General features: G+C 42.5%; 1 protein-coding gene across 4 annotated transcripts in view; it reads right to left on the reverse strand.

Annotated features, from left to right (window-relative positions):
- Positions 1-21,893: 21,893 nt before the first annotated feature.
- RHOBTB1 (Rho related BTB domain containing 1) overlaps positions 21,894-26,175 on the reverse strand; it is a 57,277-nt gene continuing 52,995 nt past the window's right edge. For 3 of the 4 annotated variants that reach the window (XM_064145177.1, XM_064145179.1, XM_064145180.1), the window contains 3 exons: positions 26,073-26,161; positions 24,687-24,792; positions 23,844-24,195 (listed from right to left, as the gene is read on the reverse strand). In XM_064145177.1, coding sequence (XP_064001247.1) covers positions 24,026-24,195; positions 24,687-24,792; positions 26,073-26,161 — 365 coding nt within the window. In that variant the 3' untranslated portion in view covers positions 23,844-24,025. Of the gene's footprint in view, positions 22,509-23,843; positions 24,196-24,686; positions 24,793-26,072; positions 26,162-26,175 lie in introns of those variants that run through there. The other variant, XM_064145178.1, reaches the window with a different exon arrangement.

The raw sequence follows: 26,175 nt of genomic DNA on the forward strand, positions 1-26,175 counted from the left end.
CAAAATAGCCAACCACCTACTGCATACTTGTAGACTGAGATCAGCTGTTTTTATTTTACCCAGGCATGATTCATTTTAGTGAGAATCTGTTATTGCCATCTGCTGCTTTTAAAATAAGTGCTGCTTATGGAGAGATTTTACAGGCAACAAATAAAAGAGGAAGAACTTCAGTCCTTGATTAAGGTAAGTGCTGTAACAGCTGGTGTAGAAAGAAACCTGTATACCTCTTTGTGCTAGTGCAGAAGTCAGGGTCAGAAGTAGTCCTTTCTGAGACAGTACTTCTAGGATGCTTTATGCTGCAACTGTTTAAGGAATCCTAAGTTTCATTTATATTCTGCTCTTTTCTAGTGGGTTATCTTCTTGTGGATGCTTTTCTATCAGTTTCTGGACCTTTATGGCACCTGGAGATGGAATACCATCAATAGATCACTTTTCCTGAAATTGCTGCCAAACATGCAAATTCTTCTTAAGCATTGTCCTTTTATCCAGATTCTACATCATTTGACATTCCCTAGCAATTGATCATAGCTGTGGTGTCTCTTGCTTGCTTATTTTCTTGTCTTGAATATTTTTCCCAGATGCTCATGTTCTTAAAACCTTTTGGCTGTCTGTGCTGTTACAAATCACGTTCTCCCAGTACTTACTGGGATAGGAGATGCAAGGAGTCTCATGAAAATGTTTCATGTGAAGGCCCACCCAGACAAGTTAACCTAGCCCTTAACCACCCATATAGGTTGGGAAGCTCTGCATTAGCAAGTGCTGTCATAGAGTACCTCAGATGCTGGGGTAGTGTGGTCTAGTGATTTATCTGTGGGAGAAAAAGGTTTCACTGTTGAGTCCTGTAGTTCAATACAGTGGTGTTTGGGTTTATATTTTGAGGAGAGAAAAGAATAGTCCCTGGGGGCAACTGAGGGAAGAGCTGCTATTGATGAGAAAGGAGACTTTCTAAGCAGGCAGAAGGCTGCTCAGAGCACAAAATGGAGGTGGAAGAAAAAGGGCACCAGAAATAAAGAGAAAAACAAACAAAATCCCAAACAAACTACAAAACAACAAAAAGTGTTTTGAAGACAATGAATAGTGTGAAAGATAAGAAGCTTCCTAAATACTTTCTAAATGGAGAAAGTTTCAGTTTGAGACATTTGCCCTCTGCTTTCTAGTCAGAATTTGACGTCAGAACCCTTAAAAGGCCATGCATCAGAACTGATCATCAGTTCAGGAAAGAAAACACTAAATCTCAGTGGGAGCTGGGAAGGACCTTATGGAGGGAAGATGCCTGTCTTGGGAAAGCAGAAACGGCTCAGAGCTCAGTCAGGAACTTCTTCCCTTCATGAACTTTTGCTCCCCAGCATTGTGCTTTCCTTGTCCAAACTGGTCTGCATGCTGTCTTTGGCACCCATGCTACAGGATGCTGACCTTCAGTGAACTAACTTCTTGTTCCTCAAACTGGGATTTGGTCTGATGGGACTGTTTTGGGTCTGATCAGCAAGTTGAAGCTGACCTGCAACTTGGGAAAAAACACCCACTGAAACCTCAAACCTTCACCTCCCTCTGCCTGCCTAATCAGGTCTGAAAGAGCAAGGCCTAAGTATAGTTTATAATATGATACACTTTGAGGGCACTGGAACAGGCTGCCCAGAGAGTTTGTGGAATATGTCTCTGGAGGTAGAAAAAACCTGCCTGGATGTGTTCCTGGATGACTTACTCTAGGTGATGCTGATCTAGCAGGAGAGTTGGACTAGATGATCTCCAGAAGGCCCTTCTAACCCCTACCATTCAGTGATAATCCTTACCCTCGTTCCTCACTAGATGGATTACAGTTGTGCTTAGAGGGTTTGTTATCAACCTTAGGTGCTGCAGGACTGTGTTAAATGTCTGCCCAAACTGCAAGTAGAGGTAATTTGTCAGTACTAGGAAAGTACTGTTCTCTGAGCTGCAAAAGGAAAAACTCCAACGCTTGGTGAAACCAGTTACCAGAACCAGAAGAGCATCCCCCACAACTGGCAAAGCTGAGTGCACTGGAACACCACACAATTCACCAGGAAAGGAGGATGTTACATGCTGCAGTTGGTGCCAAGTGGAATAAGGTTAAGGTAATGATGTATATGACAAAAGGAAGAAGGTTAATAATTAAGAAAATAGTTTACTAAAAGAAGGAAAATGCTGCACACCTCTGGACAATTATAGTTGGAATACGAACTTTATGCGTAAGTTGCTTTCTGACTGGAAGATTAAAGCTGCTAACTAAATCAATAGAGCTGCTTGGGGAGGTAATGGGCTTTTAAGGGCTAAAGAGGGCCTTGTGACAGTCTTACAGCAGCTGGTAAATGCATGTTGGATCCTATGGTGTTAAGAGAGCACTGACTTTAGATTTTCAGCACTGTGCATAAATCTGTTTTCAGCATCTCTATAATTAGCTTTCTTCAGGAGGAAAGAGAATCATAGAATCAACCAGGCTGGAAGAGATCTCCAAGATCATCCAGACCAACCTAGCACTCAGCCCTATCCAGTCATCTAGACCGTGGCATGAAGTGCCTCATCCAGTCTTTGCTTGAACACCTCCAGGGACAGTGACTCCACCACCTCCCTGGGCAAAGTTATTGTGACACTGCTAGAAAGGATTATATAAACAACCTTGCTTTCTATTAATTCCTTAAGGAGCCTCCTGTTTCTCCAGGAACATGCATTGCAAACTGTTTCTTTGCTACTTCATCTGGGGAAGGATGGCATAAATGTAAGATTCATACTGGTCCAGGGAAGATGGGAAATAACCTACTGGAATCCCAAAGGAGATACCTATTCAGCCAGATCTGCATTTGTTACACTTAAAATTACTTTTCAGCAGCAATTAAAACCTGCAGGAGAAGACTGGGAACTTAGTAATATTTCTGTATCAGTATCCAGGGTTACTTCTGAACGCTCAGTTTTGAACAGCAGTATTTCCTGCTTGATGTCTGCAGACCTGCATGAAGCCTATAACACCACCCCCGGCTCTATTTGATTTTATTTTCCATCAGCTTTACAAAGACTGAGTGACAATAAGGAAATACTGATACAGAGGCCATACTTCATTAAGCCTGACTATTCATTCTCAACCAAGCTCTCTGTCTTATTTTCTGACAAGCTGCATCAGTTTATGGAGTAATGTAAAAGTTTCCCATTGCTTTGACCACCAGCTGCTGTGTCTGTGTCTGCTGTGTCAATGGCTGATTTCAGGTAATGACTCCTGGGTTTGCTCCTGCTGTTATTCCCGTGTAAAGTATTGACTCCTCTCACAGAAGTTAGCTGGGAACTGGGTGTTCACCTGGGCTCTTGAGTATGTTTCACTTCTGCTGGCTATTTCAATACATTCTGTCTTTGCAGCAACAGCAGCCTCTATTTATGTTACTGTTGATTGACTGATCAGCAAGTTTGCAGATGACACCAAGCTGGGGGCAGATGTGGCTGGGTTGGAGGCAGAAGGGCTCTGCAGTGGGACCTTGACCGCCTGGACAGATGGGCAGAGTCCAATGGGATGGGGTTCAATAGCTCCAAGTGCAGGGTGCTGCACTTTGGCCTCAACAACCCCATGCAGAGATACAGGCTGGGGTCGGAGTGGCTGGAGAGCAGCCAAACAGAGAGGGATCTGGGGGTGCTGATTGATATCCGCCTGAACATGAGCCAGCAGTGTGCCCAGGTGGCCAAGAGAGCCAATGGCATCCTGGCCTGCATCAGGAATGGTGTGGCCAGCAGGAGCAGGGAGGTCATTCTGCCCCTGTACTCTGCACTGGTTAGACCTCACCTTGAGTACTGTGTTCAGTTCTGGGCCCCCCAGTTTAGGAGGGACATTGAGATGCTTGAGCGTGTCCAGAGAAGGGCGACAAGGCTGGTGAGAGGCCTTGAGCAGAAGCCCTACGAGGAGAGGCTGAGGGAGCTGGGGTTGTTTAGCCTGGAGAAGAGGAGGCTCAGGGGTGACCTTATTGCTGTCTACAACTACCTGAGGGGTGGTTGTGGCCAGGAGGAGGTTGCTCTCTTCTCTCAGGTGGCCAGCGCCAGAACAAGAGGACACAGCCTCAGGCTGCGCCAGGGGAGATTTAGGCTCGAGGTGAGGAGAAAGTTCTTCACTGAGAGAGTCATTGGACATTGGAATGGGCTGCCCGGGGAGGTGGTGGAGTCACTGTCCCTGGGGCTGTTCAAGGCAAGATTGGACGTGGCACTTGGTGCCATGGTCTAACCTTGAGCTCTGTGGTAAAGGGTTGGACTTGATGATCTGTGAGGTCTCTTCCAACCCTGATGATACTGTGATACTGTGATCTCAAATACAGCCAACAAAGGTGTCTGGCTGCCTTAATGGAAGAACGAGACTGGTAGCTGGTCTCTCCTAGTAGTTAAAATAACAGGCATTGTGCCTTTGGGAAAAATTAAAGGCTTTACAGGCCTTTGCATTTAGTATAGAAGCCCTCCTGCTGACTTTTGCAGAGTTTAGATTAGACTACTGCAGGATCTTTAAGAAAATATTTTTTCCAAACTATTTTGAGTGGTAAATTACTGCATTTGATTTTTTAAATTGTGAGTTGCCTACAACTCAAAGTACTCAGTTCTGTGCAAGGCACAATGTTTGTGACAGGGAGCTGAAGCCTGCAATATTGGCAATTTTTGCCATGGATCTTTAGTTTTGGAGGAATGTGTTTTTTCCATGACAGCTTAGTCTTGCTCCATGGGCCCTTCTAATCCAAGTGGGGCTGAAGGAGTTTCCCGGGCTTTGATTTGCCCTGCACCTACTGCTTTTCTTTGTACAAAACTCATCAACTAGCACTTTTCCTGCCAGTTGTTGGTTTGTCAGAAGAGTATGCCTTAAAAAAATGAAGTTTTTTGTGTCTGTGTCATCAAAAGACCTTGCTGTCATTCCATCCATCTCCAATTGCCATTCAGCGCTACTTTTTCTGCCCTTCTGCTATCTACTGACTTAGGAGGCATCAAAGCTGGGCCTTTTTCAAGGCCATTCTCCTTGATGGTGATTACAGCAAGAACATCATAACTAAACAAAAGGCTTGACTCTACCTGTCTTGCTTCCAACAGGGACTAACGACAATGAGGAGGCTTAACTAATGCCTAAGATTGTCCCATCTTGACACTTCTATATCAGAGGAGAGCTCAGGCTCTAAAATGCTCCCAACTGGTGGCATGGAGAGGATAAAAGGAAAGGTCAATCCCTTTTAGCCTGTAGGCTCTCTTAATGGATCAAACTGCACACAGCTTACTGCTGTGACCTAGCAGGTCTTCAGACACCTGTGGAGATCAGAAAGGACTTGACAAGTTGAAGGCAGGGAAAAGACTAAGTCTTTACTGTCCCCCTTCATGGATCAACTTTGGTTTCTTCCACAGGATCTTCACCTTTTCTGCGTTATCTCAGAGCAGTTACTCATCACTCAGTGTAAGTAAGCCCCTGAGCTTCTATGTTCCATTTCAACCCCTTGCTGTGTAAACTGTAGACAGCAGTGTAAATATTTCACAGCTGATTGGTGAACTGTTTGCTCTGGGCTTTGAACACTTAATATTTTGTATTACAAATGTGCCCCACACCTGCCAACCTTTTTTTGCACCACGCAGGCACATGTTACTGAACTATCTTTCAACTCATTGACTGAAAAAGATAATTCCCCCTCCCTTGTTAGAGTTCCCTTGATCTTATTAAAAAGCTGTAATCTGAGGATGAGGAATTAGTTTCCATGAGTTGCCTCACCCAGCTTAGATCCTTGTACTGCAAGTGCTGATTTGTTGCAAAGTCAATAGTTACTCAACATTCAGTGATAGGCAAAAGGATAAAAGGAAGAAGAAAATTAGTGTGCAACATATAAAATTGGCAGATGGATGAGAAAGCTTAAACCATTTTACATCCCCACAAAGGGGGGGGTGGGGGGATATAGGAAAGCATTTCTTAAAAGTTGCCTGAGAAAGAATGATTTTTAAAAGTAAAATAAAATCTATAAGGCTTTGGGGAAGTATAACCTTTTCTTCTGATCTCATTGCAGAATTCTAGTACTTTTTTCCTGGTTCAGTAACTAATATATGTTTTATTAATATCTGGGGCTTAAAACAAATGTATGGAAATTAAAATAATGTAGCTGTAGAAAACATTATTTTGGATGAACTATGAAGAGATGTAGTGAAGTCCTGACGTGTATTTAGCATAAAATTTCTATTCTCTTATTAAAGTGTCTTCATTTTACCACGAGGTGTCACTCTGGTACCTCAGTACTTACAACTGAGGGGGGGCAGGGAAGAGATGAAAAACCGACTCCCTGGCTCCATGAAAAACGGAAGGGTATTTATTTTCTGGTAGGCAGCCAGGCTGAAAATACTATCTGAATTGAAAGCCTTTCATGAAACATCTGGGCAGTTAAATTTTGCTAACTTCAAAGATGTCCAGTACCATACTGACATACTGATTTCTTTCTTTAGTGAAGAATCACTTAAGCTAACACACAAAAGCTTCTGTAAAACCATTTCATGCTGAAATTAACGAGCAGAACAACTCTGCTTAATAAAGCATGTATCACAGAAGTGCCAGTCAATATAGTTAAACTGCAGTAGGCTCATAACCAGGCTCACAAATCCCTATCTGTTGTCCACAGTGGGTAGTTTTGCAGATGATTTTTTTTAAGCCTTCGCATTTAATCTCCAGATTTGCCAACCTGGACTTGTGTCTACAGCATTGTGTCTCTTTTTGTTTTACAGTCTGTCACTTCCTAAGCACTCTTCAGGAGCTTGCCTAAATACTCTGTTGGTTTAAAAAAATAAGCTGCTCTAAACTTGACTTTTTCTGAGAATTTGGTCCTCAAAACTAACTGGTAAAATAAGAGTTTGATGGGTGGACCACTTGGTGGATAAAGAACTGGTTTGATGGCTGCACCCAAAGAGTGGTTGTCAATGGGTCCCTGTCCAAGTAGATGCCAGTGACAAATGGAGTCCCTCAAGGATCAGTATTGGGACTGGTTTTGTTTAACATCTCCATTGGCAACATGAACAGTGGCACTGAGTGCACCTTCAGCAAGTTCACTGACTACACCAAGCTGTGTGGTGCAGCTGACGTTCTGGAGGGAAGGGATCCATCCAGAGGGATGATGACAGGCTTTGAATAAGCATCAACTGCTTTAGTTAGCCCTTGAGATATCTATATTGTCCTTTGAACTAAAACTGAGAGTATTCTCCACATGCATCTACTGGTTAAACAGAACGTTTGAAAACCATAGGATTTTGTTTCCTGATCTCTTGGGAACTAAGCAGCACCAAAAAAAAGTTGGTTCTGCTTTGGTTCTATTATTTTATTTCTTTATATATTATGGATGGGATTAAGTGAATTTAAAATCCATTTGACATTATGAAATCTGGAGAGTATCTTGCAAGTACTAAAGCAAACAGTCTTGGCAGATGTGATTTGGAGAAGCCCCTTAGCATCTAAGCAAGATTTACATTAGCTGTGAATTTGGGTTTCAGTGTTTCTGTCACCACTTAAGCAATGAATTTCAAGTGAATGTTTGTTTGGGAAAAGTCAGAGTCTGGAAGAAGGTAAAGCAAGGCTGCTGGCTCTGGGCTTTCTATTTGTAGACCATACATGCCAATTTTCCTCTGAAAAATGTGATTATTACATTTACAACACAAACCTGACCTGAAAGTTAACAAAACTGGAAAGGAAGCTGTTCATTATTACCTCCAGCAGAGAGCAAAACAAACATCTTCCTGCCGTGTGCTTTTCCAAGGCCAGACTCAAATTTCACATCAAACAAATGTAGAAAGTGGCATGTCACAACACATGCCTTTAAAATACCAGGGAAAGGAAAGCTTCCTCAGCAGCAACCAGATCAACAAAACCAAGCCCCCAAAATTCCAAACAGCCCCAAAGTTTGCTATCAGCATATTCAACACAGCTGTCAGTTGGGCAGCTAGCCCACCTTCAGCAATGGCTATTCTTCCAGTCATTCTTTGTGTCTGAATAGGGACTGTCTTGCTTTCTAGCTCTTAAGCCCTGTCCTGAAAGTATTCTGTTACTTCAGTTCTCCTGGGGAAAAAACATCATGCAAAACAAACCCCTTTCAGTTCTGGCTTGCTAAGACTGAGGAGGAACACAGAAGAAGGAATAAGCTCCAAGGCTTCCTTGTTTTACCAAAGGCACGATCAAATGAAAAGGTTATTCTGGGACATGACATTACCATGAAGCAGCTGACCTATACTATGTGACATATGCTTGGAGCCTGTGACAAATTGGAAGTAAATCAAGTTTAGTTCTTACAATTAATTAATGTCTTCAAAAAAAATCATCAGGCTGGTTTATGTAAGGGAAGGTCAGAAAGTTTCCTGACCAGCAGGGAAGTTTCTCACCATCTGCCCCTACAATTTCAAAGTGACAGGCTCTCAGCATTTGTCATGATTTTGACAGTGCTTGACTTTGCCATTTTAGTAAGTTGGCCTCCAAAGCTTTTCCCATTCAGTAACATCTCTTACAAGATTCCAAAAAGCCTTTCAACTATTGAGGAGTTAAAGTCAGTCTTTCAGACTCTACTCACGGGACTGTGGAATGAGAGTGTGGGACTCATTTAGAAGAGTTTCAGGCCCTAGGAGTTATATGCAAGCTGGAGGATTCAATGCCAGGAAAAAAATACGTTAAAGTAAGTGCAGATTTATTATTATATATTTCATAGTAATTATTTTAATAATTTCTGGCCATAAAATAATGAGCTATGTGATCTCTGTAGGCCACATAAGACTTTCTGACCAGCTACAAAAGCATAACTGTCCCTGGGGGTCTTCAAGAAAAGACTGGATGAGGCACTTAGTGCCATGGTCTAGTTGATTGGTTAGGGCTGGGTGATAGGTTGGACTGGATGATCTTGGAGGTCTCTTCCAACCTGGTTGATTCTATGATTCTGTGATCAATACCATAAGTTTAATGTCCTATGGCTACATGGGATTATCACTAAGGCTGCTCTCATTTAGCTGCTTGTTTCATTTTAAAGTCTCTAGGACTCACAAAGGGACTGGAAGACAAAAACTCCATGATTATAGTAACCAACTGTACTGGATTCTGGCTCATCAACCCAGATCTGCTGGCAGAACACAGCCACCACCCTGTGCGAAGAGCCTCAGGTACCACACTGACATACAAAGCCATGGCCTCACACCAGCCTTCTGCAAGTGACCTGGAAAGGAGGGTGTGGGGCTTGGCTCAGCTGCCCCCAGATTGGCCTCCCCAGTGCTCAGGCTCTGAGGTTCGCAAGCGGCTCACTCTCAGTAGGCCCCTGGGACTCTCATGTCTGATAGCAGCCACATGCTCTGGATGTCACTGCACCACCAGCAAACCTTACTTGTGGCAAGAAAGGAGCCAGTAGAAGCCAGAAAAGGGAAGAGACCCAGATAAAGCCACACAGGTTAGCTATCCCTTCCACAACAGGAGGCGTCTTGCGTGCAGCAAATAAAATCACAGCATGGGAAGCATTCACCTGGACCACAGACCAGAGCATCCTTAAGAGGAGGTTCATCATGCTGAAGAAAATATATAGGTCCAAAGAGTCTCAGGTGAACACATCTAAACCACATGAATGTCCCTGATATTTTCTTCATGTCCTTAGTCACATGCATTTTCCCTAGAGAACAGCAGCCTGTTACAAATGCAGCACATGTAACAGGGGTAGGGCTTCAAAAGGAGGTGCTTCATAACACAAGTGGGGAGCCTGCCACCTGTACAAATGCAGCATGTGTAACAGGGGTAGGGCATCAGAAGGAGGTGCTTCATAAAGCAAGTGGGGAGCCTGCCACCTGTACGGCAGGTCACAGAAACACTATGGAGCACTTTTTTCTTTCTGTTGTGTAAAGGACAACACCAACAAAACACACTTTTTTCCACACACTTTTTTCCACACACTTTGCTGCCTAATGGAACTAAGGAAAAAAAAAGGTTACACTTAAATCATTTAAGAAAACTTCTTCTGGAGACTGAAGAAGAAGGAGCAGCACACAGGTAGGGATTAAACACCACTATGTCTCTATTTTCTGGTCAGCAGAAGTTTCTTATCTTTTTTTCCTCAAGGTCCTGTTAGAGGCCTTCTTTGAGATCCAAGCTTCAAATTTTATGTCAGGCTATTGTAAACAACTTCTTCCAGAAGAACATATCAAAGATTATAAATAGATCTCCACTACAAAAATAACTTTAAAAATATTATTTTCATGTAAACCCTTTCATCTTGCACACTGAAAATGAGAAAACATTACTGTGCTTAGCAGAACACAATTTTACCAGAGATGGTAAGAAACAAGAATTAAAGCCTATGCAGTATCTTAAGTATATCTACACTTCTAGCAGGTTAAAGATAATTGAAACAAAGGCCCAGGGAAGAGGAAGAGGAGAAGAGGTTGCAGACTTCTGAGGGACAGGAGGGCTACAAAACCTCAAGCAGCAGCAGAGTTGGCCAGTTCAGAGAGAGTTGATGGAGGGGAGAAGTAGCACTCAGAGCTAAAGGCAAACTGCTTCACATTTATCTGGCTTCCACTGATACTCTTCTTCTGTTGTGTAAGCTATGAAATGAAATTTACAGCTTCCAAGGCCTATCAGAACCTTTCTTTGCATACAGTCTTCCATCCCATGTCAAGACAGTGGTTCCATGCTGTTAGCAGTTTAGGACTCTGTTTGTTTAACCTGTGTTTTTGCTCACAGATTGAGCTGTGGGTTCCTTACAGCTTTCTCTGTGCTGACTTAGCATCCAAGATTTCAGTCTGCTAAAAACTTCCTTTTTCCAGCTCCACTGATGATGGCTTTCTGGTAGTTTGTAGCACTGCAGAGCACCTTCCATAAAGAAACAGTGGTAAACTCTGGTCCTCTTTAGACCTCACTCTCTGGTCTCTGCTGCTGTGCTATGCCATTGCACTAAAGGAGGTGTTCAACTAAGAAATCAGTAGTAAAATACCTAACTGTAGTGATGAGTTGTCATGTGGGATACCTTGAACATGAATCTTAGCTGATCAGTAACAGCAGGGAAAATGTCTTGCTCAGAGTTACAGAGTATTGCTGCTGTAGCTCTGTACCATCACAGAATGTTAGGGGTTGGAAGTGATCTTGAAAGATCATTGAGTCTAACTCCCTCACCAGAGTAGGATCACCTATGGCAGGTCACAGAGGAACACATCCAGGTGAGTTTGGAATTTCTCCAGAGAAAGAGACTCCACAACATCTCTGGGCAGCCTGTTCCAGTGCTCTGTCACCTTCACAGTGGAAAAGTGTTTTCCTTCTGTTCACATGGAACCTCCTATGCTCTGGCTTGCACCCCTTGTCCTATCACTGGACATTGCTGAGAGGAGCCTGGCTCCATCCTCCTGACACTTGCCCTTTGCATAAACAGGAATGAGCTCACCTCTTCAACCGCTCTCCTCCAACCTAGGGTGACCCAGCTACCTCAGCCTTTCCTCATAAAGGAGATGTTCCACTCCCTTCAGCACCTTTGTGGCTCTGCGCTGGACCTTCTCGACCAGTTCCTGGAGGTCCTTCCTGAACTGAGGGGCCCAGATCTGGACACAATATTCCAGATGCGGTCTCACCCGGGCAGAGTAGAGAGGGAGGAGACCCTCTCTTACCTACTAACCACAGCCCTTCTAATACACTCTAGGCTGCCACTGGCCTTCTTGGCCACAAAGGCACATTGTTGGCTCATGGTCATCAGTCCACCAGGATGCCCATGTCTCTTTCTCCTACACTGCTCTCCAACAGGTCAGTCCTCCACCTATACTAGTCCACAGTACAATGAATGAGGACAAACTGAGGTTGGGGCTCTCTGTGCAGATAAGGTACTTACAATTGGCTTCCATGGAGTATTTTTATCTCCTACTTTTGCCCAGTTCAGTGAGGTAATCCACCTACTTAAAAGTGGTGCTGATCTTAGTAGCACACTTTTATAGCACTGCCCCATCTACTACAGAAAAGTTCCTGATCAGCCACTTCTAATGTTTGAATCAGGCTTTCAACAGCCAATCCAGCCTTTAAGATACTGGGTTTAGATGCTCTATGGTATGCCTATCTTTAGGTATGCAGTATTTTTCTGTTGTTGTTGCTTGTGTGATACATTTTCATCTGGTCCTGGCAACCCTCAAAAGCCTCAGCAGGTGGGTAAAATATCCCAAAACAAGGAACTGATCTTCATATTTATGAAGGAATGTGATGCTCTTTCACAAGTATCTACACAGTTATATTCCAGCTAGCTATGAAAAAGCAGATTTGATCTGAGGCAGGCTCTTAGATGTACAACTCAGCAGAAAACAGAGCCAAAAAAGAAGCCATCTGTGCAGCTAGCACACATCCAGAGGGAACAGTGTAAAGGTTGTCCTAACAGCTCATCTGTGGTACTGCCTAACAAGCTGCTCCAGTACTTTCTTGAAGCTGGAGGTCAAAGGGTGGCAGTGCAAGAGGAAGGATTAGGAGCTGTGTGTATGCAGGCTTGCAAACTCCCCTCTCAGCTAAGGTGGATCCATTCATGGTGATGGTTGTGCATGTAATAACAAGCCTGGGTTCTGATGGGTTGCCCATCAACTACTCTTCAGCTTCCTCCAAACCCTGTTTTCCTTTTCCTGCTTCCCAGGCCAAACAGCAGTGAAGTACACACAGTAATTCTTGTACTTCCAAGGGCCTGGTCTGCAAAACAGGATGCCACTGATGCAAGGCAAAGACAAATGACACTGTTCTCCCTGAACTTTAAATTCTCAGCATGTATTTTTAGGAGAAGCTGTGATTTTTGCTAACTAGCTCAGTACTAATAGGTACAATGTTTATCCTATTAACCCATATAAGTGTTCTGCCTAAGGTTTGGGTCTCTAGTTTAAAAACAGAGTTCTCAGCTGACCCTGGGCACTTCACAAAAGGAATTTATGGCAGATCAAGTGGTAAGCTGTGACTGCAACCTGGTACTGGCATATTTGGGAGGAGCTTGCTGGCTCTGTTTTTTTTTTCACAATGAATAGTGAGGACTGGTCTGTGTGTGCCTTCCTCTGTCCTACCTGAAATGCTGCACAAACTCTCCATCACTAATGGCATTTGTACAAAACTTAAGTCTTCCCCGCATTCTGATGTGAGTATACTCACAGTCATCTTTAATCACATTTAATGCCCATGCTTTGCTACATAGCTTAAGATAGGTTTCGGTTACAAGTGGGAAGAGGATGTGTGATGAAGTAAGAACCAGTTCAAAGATAACAGCAGACAGAACCTGAAGTTCTTAAACTATGTATAAAATGTATAGACAAAGATATGTAACTTGAACTAAGGGTATGGAGCCAGAAAACCAAAGGACAGCAACTCAGAGGGACAGCTGTAACTTTCTGTTTGAAGGGTCCTCAGCTGCTCTGGACGGAAGAGAGAAGTTCCTGCTGCAGAAGGATGCCAGGCCCTACACTTTCTATCTGGAACTGAGAATTGAACTAGTGATTGAACTGGTGTGAAGTGGCAGAAGTCAGCAAGTTTGAAGCCTCATTTTCAGCTGAAAAACTGCACTGTGAAAGCCTAAACCAACAAAACAAAACGGCAAAAAGAAAAAAGCACAACACTGATCCACTACCCGGCAAGGAACTCATCAGAGACATATAAATACAGCTTCACATGTTTTAATGTGTAAACCACTCCACAAAATAGATTATGCTACACTGGCAAAGTGGTAAAAGGCCTTAAGAAATTTGAAAAATCTTTTAATAATGAAAGATTATTCCCAGTGCAATAAAAGAAATGTGTATCACACTAAGTGATGCTACTTTGTCAGCCTTGTGTGTGAAAATAAGCAAAGCAAGTAAGAAGCAAAAGAAGGTAGGCAGAAGTGGGGGCTGGACACAGCATTTGCCCTGGCTCTCTACAATGAGTGACAGGCTGCTGGTTACAATTAAGATATCTCTCCACGTTTCTCTGCCATCACTGCTCACATCAGAGTTATTTTTATGTTTTTAATATGCTGCTGTACAACTCCAGAACTGGAAACTGATTAAATTCCAACAGGCAAAAGCATCCCTCAAAAGTGCAGGGCAGCATAGGTGACTGTGAGGATGACAACACAAAGAGCTCAACCTCATGTATTAGTTAGGTATTTGGTTTGTGGGAAATGATTCAAGATGATTTAAAGTCTGCAACGGACAGTGTATTCATACTGTGTGTTCTCATGTGATTTAGTATCATCTAGAACAATGACCAGAGATTGTTGTAAGACTGTTGAGACCAGACTTCATCATTAAGTATATTACAGAATCACAGAACATTAGGGGTTGGAAGGGACCTCCAGAGATCATCCACTCCAATCCCCCTGGCCACAGCAGGATCACCTAGGAACACATCCAGGTGAGATTTAAAACTCACCTGGATGTATTCCTCCTCACCAAAGGAGATTCCACAACCTCTCAGGCAGCCTGTTCCAGTGTTCCATTACCTTCACCATAAAGAAGTGTTTCCTTGTGTTGAGGTGGAACTTCCTGTATTCTAGCTTGTACCTACTGTTCCTTGTCCTATCAATGGGCACCAGTGAAAAAAGACTGGTACCTTTGACCACCCCTCAGATCTTTATAGATGTTGATAAAATCCTCTCTCAGCCTTCTCTTTTCCAGATGACAGCCCCAGGTCTCTTAGTCTTTCCTCACAGGAGAGGTGCTCATGTCACACAGCCATCATCATTGGTCTCAATTGGAATTTCTCCAGCAGATCTCTTGAATGGGGGAGCCCAAAACCAAACACAGGACTACAGCCTATTTAATTGCCAGGAGATAGTACCTGATTCTGACCCCTGTGCTCAAAGGTGTTTCTGTTTTGCAGCCTTTGTAGACACAATCACTTTGTGGATCACATCTCTTCTAAAAGACTGATCCTTTGCACAGTAATTTTCTAGAAACAGATGAGAGATGAAGCACTCTGTTTTCCCTCCTCCCCCTTGTCAATGGGTTAGCAATTAACTCTTGAACTGCCACCAGATAGAAGATAAATCTCCTCAAATACAAGGGACTCTGCCTGCAGCAGACATGTCCCAGGCATGTTTCCCTGCTCCATCTCCTTCTGTGCTGGGGGAAACAACTGCAGGAAAGGAAATTGAAAGCCCTGACTTCACCTAATATGGTCAAGCTTGGCAAAGTGCCATTCTGATTGGCTAATCTATGTTCAAAGGCCCATTGGTCTCAGGCTGTATTGATGAAAAGGGATGAGCAAGTAGTATGGAATGCTGTTGCTGCCTCATTGCATTCCAAAATTGCTTGTAAACTCCGCTGCCTAGAGTTAACCAGGAATAGGCTCTAAATGCCTGCACACGATCAGCCTGCCTAGCCAGCGTGACACGGTGCCAAGACTGCACACTGCATTGCATCCTGCCTGCCCCTCTGCAAGGCTTCTGCTGAATTGGGAATCAAGAGAAGCAGGTCAGAGATTATGCTGTAGACTCCCAGCTTCCTGAGAGAACAGCCTGGGAAACTTCAAAGCCTCTAACAGCTTTGAAACCACCAACAGCGACCCCTTTATGTGCTTTGGGTACTGACTGATAATATTTTGCAAGTAAATGCCTGAAGTCTCTTGCAATTCACTAATTGCCTTCTGTCACAAGCAGAAGGAGCCTCCTGTGTCCATCTAGTGGATAAGCAGTATAATTAATCGCTCGAATTTTCTCTTCCACTATGTTTGTGTTTGCCGCTTTAAGAAATAAGTGCTCTAGTTTTGCCTGTTCCCTGTGTGTATACATTTCCAAACCATGCATTTTGAACCTTGTAAGTTTTCTGACGAGTTTTAATGCTAATAAACCAGGTTCATAGTTATTAACAATCTTTGCCTGGACATCACTATTAATACAGATTATTAATTTTGCATAATCCATCACACAAAGACTGAAAAATAGTTTACAAGTGTAGTGGGCTGGATTTCTCCTTCCTGTCTGGGTACCTTTGTTTAAGGAAACAAGCTTCTGAAACTTGAGGGGAGAATGCAGTTCTAATTAAGAAGTCACCACCCAGGTCTGAATCTTAGTCTGTGTTAACAAGCTGGGAAGAGGACGAACATCTCCTTGGTATTTTTTCATAGAGGAAAACAAAAGCCATGGAGCTATGAGAGAACAGCAAAGCCATCAAATGCTGTCCCTATAGTTACACTTTATGCTGCAAGTGCCTGCCTTTTACAGGTATCACAGTATCATCAAGGTTGGAAGAGACCTCATAGATCATCAAGTCCAACCCTTTACCACAGAGCTCAAGGCTAGACCATGGCACCAAGTGCCACGTCCAATCCTGCCTTGAACAGCTCCAGGGACGGCAACTCCACCACCTCCCCAGGCAGCCCATTCCAGTGTCCAATGACTCTCTCAGTGAAGAACTTTCTCCTCACCTCAAGCCTAAATTTCCCCTGGCGTAGCTTGAGGCTGTGTCCTCTCGTTCTGGTGCTGGCCACCTGCGAGAAGAGAGCAACCTCCTCCTGGCCACAACCACCCTTCAGGTAGTTGTAGACAGCAATAAGGTCACCCCTGAGCCTCCTTTTCTCCAGGCTAAACAATCCCAGCTCCCTCAGCCTCTCCTCATAGGGCTGTGCTCAAGGCCTCTCACCAGCCTCATCGCCCTTCTCTGGACACGCTCAAGCATCTCAATGTCCCTCCTAAACTGGGAGGCCCAGACCTGAACACAGTACCTGGTACTTGGCACGTGCACCACGCACCACGACTATTCTACAGAGCCCTTCCTCGAGCCCTACTGCTAGCTCAGATCAACACCACTTATTATAGAGTCCAGACAATAGATTCAACTTCAATCTAGAAAAGATTGAAGGTGAATCACTTCATGGCTTCTAACGAACTCTGAGACACCAGTTCAGCTTTAGAGTAGCAACCAGTTGTATTAACAGTTATGAAAATTCTGCCAGGCACCCTCTGCACTGACCTTTAGCCTCCTTCTCACCTTCAGACATACTGGAGAAGCAGAAAGGAAAGTAAGTCTTTAACTTATTTACCCCAACTATATTTTCATGCACTCATTTTTATTTCTTATTCTTTATTCCTCCTATTTTCTTAACAAATTGCCTTCCACAAAACAAACTCTGCTGTGACTGCAGCAAACAAACAAACAGACCCTCTTGAGCAAATAAAAACCCCCATTAAGTGCAAGACATCAGTCTCTACAGCTCATTAGCACTGTTCCTTTTCTAGCCTTGGAAAGGAAGGCTGTGCAGCTGTGGAAACTGCACTCCTCCACTGACTGCAGCACCTGCCAGAGAGATGGACCCTGTTCTGCAGGTCAGAAACCATTTCAGGGTACTCAGTTTACTGCCCTTGACCAGCCAAAATGAAGTGGGGACAAAGGACGACCTGCCTCAGCAGACCAGCCTGAGGGAGAGAGGAAAAACTCTGTGTATCCCTTGGACAGCTACAAAGTAGAGGCAAATCTTAATCTCTGGAGTAGTGTGTGAGTACCAACAGACAGAGGCTGTTTTACAGAGTGCTGTTGGATGTCTTACAGACTGCAGGACTAGCGATGCGATCACATCCACTGCAAGACAATGCAGCTCCTCCCACAACCTCTGCTGTGAAGAAATGGGGTAAGTGACAGAGCTTCCCTCGCAATGGAGAGTCCCTGCTTGTGAGAAAAGGCACCATTACCTAATACATTTTCATTATGTGATGTTAATTACTTAAAAATGAACCCCAGAAACTTTACAATGGAAGGTGTAGATGTCATACAAGCAATAGAGAGATGCACAAAACTTTTCAAGCAAGCTGTAGGTCTCACTAAGGATTTAGGTGAGAAATTTAAAGAAATTTACTTTCAATATGTAGTGCATAACCAATATGTCTAATAGCTGGGAGGTGGGACCAGTCAGAATGGCTATCTTATACTTAATGACTGAGATGCAAATTGAATCATGTACTCTTAAACTGCTGGTAATTCCAGTTTTTCTAAACCTGTGAGGATAATTTGACTACTCAGCACTAATATCTGCAATGCTGTATAATCCCAATTATACAGCCATCACCTTAAAATACATTAATTCCTGTGGGAAATAAAGCATCCTTTCTTAAAAATGTTAAAGGTAGGAAAATTTCATATGAAAATCCTTCCTGTGAAGTTTGATCACTTGGCTGTTTATTTGAAGCTTCAGAGCAGACAGAATATTGTGGGGGGAAGAGACAGCCCTCCAGTGTGACTGCTCAGACCTATGCAGTACAGAGGGATGGTGCCCAGCTTGTTAACTTTATCTAATGGTGAGGCTGCTTTTCTTTAAAGCTGAAAACCAGAGCTGCTATCTACAGGAAATCTACCCCTCTCCAATTCAGTATCTTTAAATGGTACCTGAAATACTGCTGTCCAGGCCGGTGTGCAGTTGATGCCTGGGCGGTCTCTGACACTGACTTTTGAGTGGTTTTTGAAAGTCTAATGTTGAAATTTCTCAACAGGCCAGTACCTGGCTGCTACAGATCTTTGTTCTTCTAGAGAGAAGATTTAAACCAGATGTTAGGAAGAAGTTCTTTACGGCGAGGGTGGCGAAACACTGGAACAGGTTGCCCAGGGCGGTTGTGGATGCTCCCTCCCTGGAAGCATTCAAAGCTAGGTTGGATGAGCCTTGAGTGATCTGCTCCAGTGGGAGGTGTCCCTGCCTATGGTGGGGGGTTGGAACTAGATCTTTGACGTCACTTCCAGCCTAAACCATTTTATGATTCTATACTCTATACTACCCCAGTGAAGAAGACTGGCTGGAGATCCCTCATACGCTGGGGTAAGGTCCTTGCTGTTCTGGAATGTCCTTCAATATGGGACTAAAATAGATATATCATGTCCAGCAAGTGGTACTGGGCTTGTCTGCAGGCCAAAGGACAGACTCTGGTGTATCTGCTATACAGGAAAGGACCTGAGATGAATCACCAATGTAACATTCTCACACCAACCTCTGCCCCCCACCTTGGGCAGGACCTGCATGATGAAAACATCTACTGCTGAACAGCACAGTGGGATGCTACAGCTATATGGCCTGCTTACAAATTAAACAATAAGGCTGAGCAACCATAAAGGAGCCATTACAATTCTGCTGTCCCATGCTAACTGCTCTCTCTGAATCATATCTCTATCTCACTTTGACTTTCTCTAGAGCTGGGATACATTAGCATAATCATTCTTGCATCCTCTGATGTTCAAATTGTCTTCTTAGTCTCCTGCAGCCTTGATCCAAAAGCTTTTCATATTTCTATCAGAAATCAAGATTTTTATGTAAGCAGCACTGAGGGATTTAGTTGGCATGTATAAATATACAATAGTCTCACTCCTCTGGCTGCTAGTGCAAAGTGAATCAATGACAGGAGTTATATTCTCCTAGCTAAAGGCAAAGGCAAACGTAAAGTGACAATGAATTATCCCATTGTAGAGCCCGCAGGATATGGATTATTTCTGCTAACACTGTTTTATCCTGCACACAGAATGTAGAGCAAATTTCTCTTAGCAGATTTGGATCACAGACAAGTGATAATGTGTACATTCATTAGGTGGCACCTCAAAGTCCCAGAGTGTGTGTGTGGAGGGGCGAAATCATATTCATCTCAATAGGAATTTTGACTTCAGAAGTAGACTCACACTAACGTTGTTAGATCATTTTAATAGGCCAAAAATCTAAGGAGATTCAGCAGTGGCAAGCAGCCACCTTAAGGACACCTCACTGCACATTATATACCTTGGATTCCAACTCAGAGTAAATAAATGCTGGCAAGAGATATGACAAGAGATAAAGACTGTGATTTAGGAAAAAAGAGATGGAATAGGGACAAAACTGTAGCTTTATCTGATGAAGTAAATAACTTTACCAGACTATAATCTGTCATCCTGGAGTTTTGGTGCCAAAATTAATCCCGTTTAGTACATTGGAAATTTACATAAACCTCTCTACAGACTCAGCACTCAGAGCAGGATTTCTGAGATGGCTTCAGCTGGTCTTCCAGTTCTTGTTACTGGAACACAGGAAAAAAACCCTGCTTTTACAGATCAAATACTTCTAGGCATAAGTTAATCTTGAGTGATATCTGTGGATAAGTTTGTGAAGAATTAGGGCAACACAGCACTGTGCTGCTCTTGCCGTACTTGCCTTGCAATCCTGCTTTTAGTGCTCAGAAGTGATGTCCAGATTAGCCTCTTCTACTTAAGGCAACCTTTTTTAATGTACCTACTACTTAGCACTATCTAGCTTACCTTTGCACACTGAGGCCTGATCTGACTTAAACACAGTGATGGGTAGATCTTCAGTGAATGAAATTAGCAGGTTGAGGTTGAAGACTGGCCACTCCTATCTTCATCAAAAACATTTGTATTTCTGGCTTTGGTGTGCTATGTGTGGGTAGCAAGCCACCAAAACTGGTTTGTGTTGTGATGTAGGGGAACTTGCTCGCAGAAATTCTGTCTTAAAGAACAAACACAAAAACACTGTTTCTGAGAAATAATCTGAATGAAATTCCCCAGAGACAAGAACAAAAATCAACAACAAAACAACAACCAAACAAACCCCCAGCAAACAAACAAAACCAACCATACAACATCTACTAAACGGTCACAAAAGAATGCCCTGATAAACAATTCTTCTGATTTGCTCATTCCATGCTTCTGGTTTTATCATAATCAGTCAAGAGAAATATTTTACATTTCATGTCACTACTTTTCCTGCTGAGCCCATTACCTTTTCTTAATGGTATGCCCAAAGGAATAAAGTTTTGCTTCCAAAGATAAATCACTGAGCTATCTTTACATTCTCATAAATCAGGATGATAAGAAACATACATTGTGCTGAGTGTGCTTGCTTTCAACAACCTTGGCATTGCTTAAGAGCTTTAAAAAACAAACCCAGCACAAACATGACTCTTTGCGTGACCATCTTGCAAAACAAATGCTTTTGAAGAGCACCAGCTTCCTACCTCTATCAATTAACCTCTATTCAGAGAGGTAGTTGCTGAGAGTCCACTAAGAGATAATGAGAGATTCTGTGTAATGGTAGACAACTCAGGTAGTGAGGAAGCAAGGGAAACAGTGCCTGTACAAAGTTTAGAGTGCACTGAAAACCTTATGGACTTCCTGCTGTTTACCTGCTTTTCTTTCTCCACAGATCTGTCACAACCAATTAGTTTCATGTCCCTTGGGTAATATCACAGTAATTAAATATCAGAAACCATAGGGGAAAGTGGCAAGATATGTTTTTTGCTATGCAGCTTAACAGTAAGTGACATGCACCAACCTTCTGCCATCGTGTGTTGGGCACTGGAGTCCACAACATAGGAAGGACATGGGCCTGCTGGCATGGGTCCAGAGAAGGCCAAGAAGATGATCAGAGGGCTGGAACACCTGTGCTATATGAGGATAGGCTGAGAAAGCTGGGGTTGTTCAGCCTACAGAAGAGAAGGCTCCAGGGAGACCTTACAGCAGCATTCTGGTACCTGAAGCAGGCTACAGGAGAGCTGGGGAGGAACTTCATACAAGGCCTTGTAGTGACAGGACAAGGGGCAATGAAGAGAGAAGATTCGGACTGGACATTAGGAAGACATTTTTTACAGTGAAGGTGGTGAGACACTGGAACAGGTTGCCCAGGGAAGCTGTAGGCACCTGATCCCTGGAACTGTTCAAGACCAGGTTGGATGAGGCCTTGAGCAACCTGGTCTAGTGGAAGGTGTCCCTGCCCATGGCAAGGGGTTGAAACTAGACGGACCTTTAAGGTCCCTTCCAACCCAACCTATTCTATGACTCTCTATATGCTGTAGATTTCCTTGTGACATTCCCAACCGTAAATCCTGACATGACACGTGAGTACAGGCTCAGCAAAATTCAGTTAATGATACCACCACGGGATGCTTAGGAGCAGCGCTACAAACGGTGGCACCTACTACAAATACAGGAAGCTTCTTCAAAGAGCTGGGAGACAATTTGTAACTAAACAATTTTATTGACTTTTGCAAAATAAAAAACACAAAATAACCATCAAGATTAAAGGCCATAGACAGCATTAACCAAATGAACCAGCCACTTGGTTATAGTAGCTGATAACTAGCACAACTGTGTATTATTGCATATACCTCAGGTTCATTTTATATATCCATTACAGTTTGGCAAGATTACAATCACACAGCTTTGGTTGTGTAAAACCTAGTAGCAATACTTAAAATGTGACTGGTTAACATTTTATGACAAAAGGTATTTATCTCACCTTAGTCTTGACATGTCTTCCAGCATTCATTCTTCTTTACCACAATCTACATTATCTCTGACCAAGAACTTAGGAGACATATTCGCGACCATCACGTGTAGCCCTTCTTTATCACTGTATGGTGATGAATCTTATGGGGGTGAGAATCTGCCACTTGCTTGCCTTATAAAAGTTTGTAAAGCAGCATTTCCTTCCACGCTGGCTGGCTTCTACCATCCTGTGGTAGCATCTGCCAAGAACAAGTCCATTCGGAACGCAAACATGTAGAGGTGTATATGGCTTTCAGTCCAAAGCCTTTCCTACAGTACAGGCCTTTGACTGTACTACCTTGCCTCTGAATACAGAGAAGAAAACAAACACAAACAAACAGCTTTTCACATTGAATGCTGAGCTGGCAGCACAAAACAGTATTAATGAACCTAACACACAATACTACCTTGGTTACAGAATTCTGCCTGAGACAGTACAGGATTGCATGTGTATGTCCTACAGCCTACAGTTTAGTTTTGGTCTTTACAAAAAAATGCTCTCATCCTTATGTAATCTAGTGTAACACTGCAGCTTCAGAGTAGTGGCTGATATTTGAAAACATTGGAGGCTTTCCATTTTTTTCTTGCACTACTTGTGCAAATTTCTGCCCTTCTGCACCCAGCTTTCTGGGAGCATCTACTTCCAGAAGAAATACTTAAAAATCATCTCACATTCTGAGTTTTACCTGGGAAAATCATCTCACATTCTGAGTTTTACCTGGGAAAATCTGTAAAACAATTTGGATCAAAATGAAGTGATCTTGTGTGTGAAGACCCTTCTTCATTTACAAAATGCTGTAACATGAAATAACTTCTACTTGTTTTTGCAGCCCTTTCATTTGCTTGCAGTGAAGCAAAAAGGAATTCAGCATGAGGAATAGCTGCATGGTTAAGATCTCACAGAACAAGGTAACTGCCATGCAGTAATTCAAGTGCAAGCAGTATAACTGCTTTTTGTATTCAGATCCACACTTGTATAAGGATATAAATTAATAAGCCCTTCTAAATGATTTTAGAAATATTCTCTTTGATCTAGACATATAAAACCTCTGAATACTTAGAATAACTAGATTTCACATGGCCCAATAGTCATAATTATTTGCACTTACATGGCAAATATTAGAAATACATTTGCCTGCAGTTGAACAGGTAATTATACTGCCTATTATTCAGCTGAGCAAAGATAAAGCACTCTATATCTTGCAGTTATTGGATCTTATTCTAACCCTTTACTTTAGGAAGGGGAAATAATAATAATCTAATTATATTACCAGTGCACAGTACTTAGTTTAAAAAAGACAATCTATACTAGGCAATGAGATTTCTTTTCCTCAGATGATTTTTTTATGAGATACTCTAAAAGCCTTCTCTTATGACTGAAGATTGTCTATTTCACTGTACTCGCAGAGTAAAAATAGTTAAAATCTAATTATAAAGCTGCTACATGGTTATTTTGTGATCTGTAACATAAAAAGGTATCCAGAATTTAATCTGAACAAAATATACCACAGTATAAAAATATTTCCCAATTGGAGACTGAAACATTAATGCTGGATTTTTTCTTTTTATATAAAAAGAAATGTAATAATGGTAGATGTTTATCTGCTTACTAGACAAAAATATATATATATATATATATATATATATATAACTTCAAGGAGCTGTTCCAGGCTCACTCTTTAGTGAGCTTGTGCTTTTGACTCTAGCAATAATAAATGCACACATGGAACAAGGTTTCCTGAAAACCTGAACTATATCTTTTGTTTCTAACAATAAGACTAATTTCTGACACTGGCTATGGATTTTCACTTCTTTACTTTGTTCAGGCAACTACAGCAGAGGAATTCCAGAAGCACCACTTCCGCCTCGAATGGTGTTTATTCAGTGCAACATCTTCCTTTTCTCTTTCTTTTTTAACTCGCTGGTAGTGATCTTCTTCTTTTAAATACCACACAGGAGGCCAGCGATGTCTCTCAAAATATTCTTGATTATCTGATTAAAAAGAAAATAAAAAAGACCCCAAACAAGCCAATAAGATACACAAATGCCAGAAACGTCTGCAAAAAGCTCCGCCGCTTATCTTTTATCCAGACTACGTCAGCTGGCCTGTCAAGGACTCCCCCACTTTCCACGTGTCTTACAAGGAGAAAAGGCTATGGAAGCAGCTGCACTCTGGGCCATAGTCCACCAAAGGGTGTTAGAAACCAAGCACATTACAAAGTCTATTTTTCATTGCTGAACCTGAAAATAGCTGTTCCATTTGGCATCCCTGAAATAGGTATAGAGCACACCACCTGCCCAGGAATCAGGCCAATGCTTATGACCTTTCTTTAAAGACAAGAAAAATTTATGAATGCTACTTGAGATAGCATAGAATTTCAATCTCATGTCTTAGCTACCTTAGCTCATCTTTGTCTTCATGTTTAACCATTTGGAGAGAAGCAACACCTCGGGAGAAAACTGGGGGGGGAAGATGCCCTTACCTGAAGATTTAGCTTTGATTTCCTTGCGATATTTGGAGCAAACACTGTTATAATTGGTGCAAATGTAATGCAAGCACCAAGCTGCCAGCTGGTTAGCGTTGTGAAACTGTAAAGAAAAAGAAGGGCCTTATTTTATTTCCTGAAGTTATTATTCATTTTGCAGCCCCAAATAACAACTAAAGCCACAGTGATCCCCAGCTGATTGTATTTGGCAGTACTCTCACAAGCATACACCAGAGCTTTTGAGGCTGAAGTGGCTTCTAGATTCCCTAGACCTTGTTGCACAGTTCTGCTGGAACAACCAGCGGCCCAAAATGCTCATGAATAGGTGCTCAGCATGCACAGCAGATGGTAAACTGCAGTCTGATATGATTGCACCAGTCGTATATTGCTGTCTGTTACTGCAAAGCCTGCTCTGAAGTAACTCCCTCTAAAAGTATGCTTGCTGACAGAATTTAAACATTACTGAAAGCTCAACACAAAATCTTGCATCTGTGTCTGTTCTGGCACTCTGATCATCTACTGTGATCTTCTCACATTAGATATTCGTGTAGGTACTGGGCACAGATGATATTCTAGAAACTGCAGGAAAAAACAAAGGAAGGAAATGAAATTGAAATGAAGTGAACTACTTTTTCTTGGAACGAACTCAGGGCTGGTTTTGCAGCACTGTAGGTATTGCAAAAGTGGGATTTGAAAGCACCTGCAGGACGTCTTGCATGGTGGCCATCCTGTGCTGTATTTCAGTGCTACTGAAATTCAGACCAAGCTGCAGCCAGACTTATCAGTAGTGTGAAATCAAGAATAAGTCAACTTAAAAAATACTGTGGCTTGTACTGCTGTATCTGGGAGACTGCTGTAGCACTCCTTTTAGAGAATGGAGGTATGCAGTTTAACTGTGGTCTGGAGCTCTCTTTTCATGGTTTCTGAGACTTAAGAAATATTCAACTGTGTTTGAACTTAAAGTAGTAGGATTTGATCAGCTGATGGGCTCCAAGTAGCTGGCCTAAATGTCAAGTCTAAGAATACAATTACCTTCACAACAGAGGTCTAAACACAGCTACAAATACTGAATTGAAAGGAACTCAAGAATCAGCCAATACCACTAAACTGAACAGCTTCATTACACTACATTTCACATTACTGAAATGTGACCATGAGAACACAGAGCTTGGAAACTTTACAATCAAGAAAAACTTGAATATATAGCTGAAAGACAGCACCTCCCAGAGGAGTAAAAATCTTTACAGTACAAACCTAAATTCTATCATCAGTCACTCTCAGACCTACAGATGTCAAGCCACTTAGATGGACCAAAATCATTTAGGTGCTAAAACTAAGTTCTGCAGTTGGCCACAATCTCTTTAAAAAGGAGTGCATACTGACCTGAGCCAGTTCCAGATAAGCTAGGACTTCTCCATCTATTGCAACACCACTCATGGAGGCTTTTGTCAGCTCCTGTACTGCATGCTGTTCTGTTTGAGGAGAA

This window comes from Pogoniulus pusillus, chromosome 6, assembly GCF_015220805.1.
Source record: "Pogoniulus pusillus isolate bPogPus1 chromosome 6, bPogPus1.pri, whole genome shotgun sequence".
Classification (NCBI taxonomy): Eukaryota; Metazoa; Chordata; class Aves; order Piciformes; family Lybiidae; genus Pogoniulus; species Pogoniulus pusillus.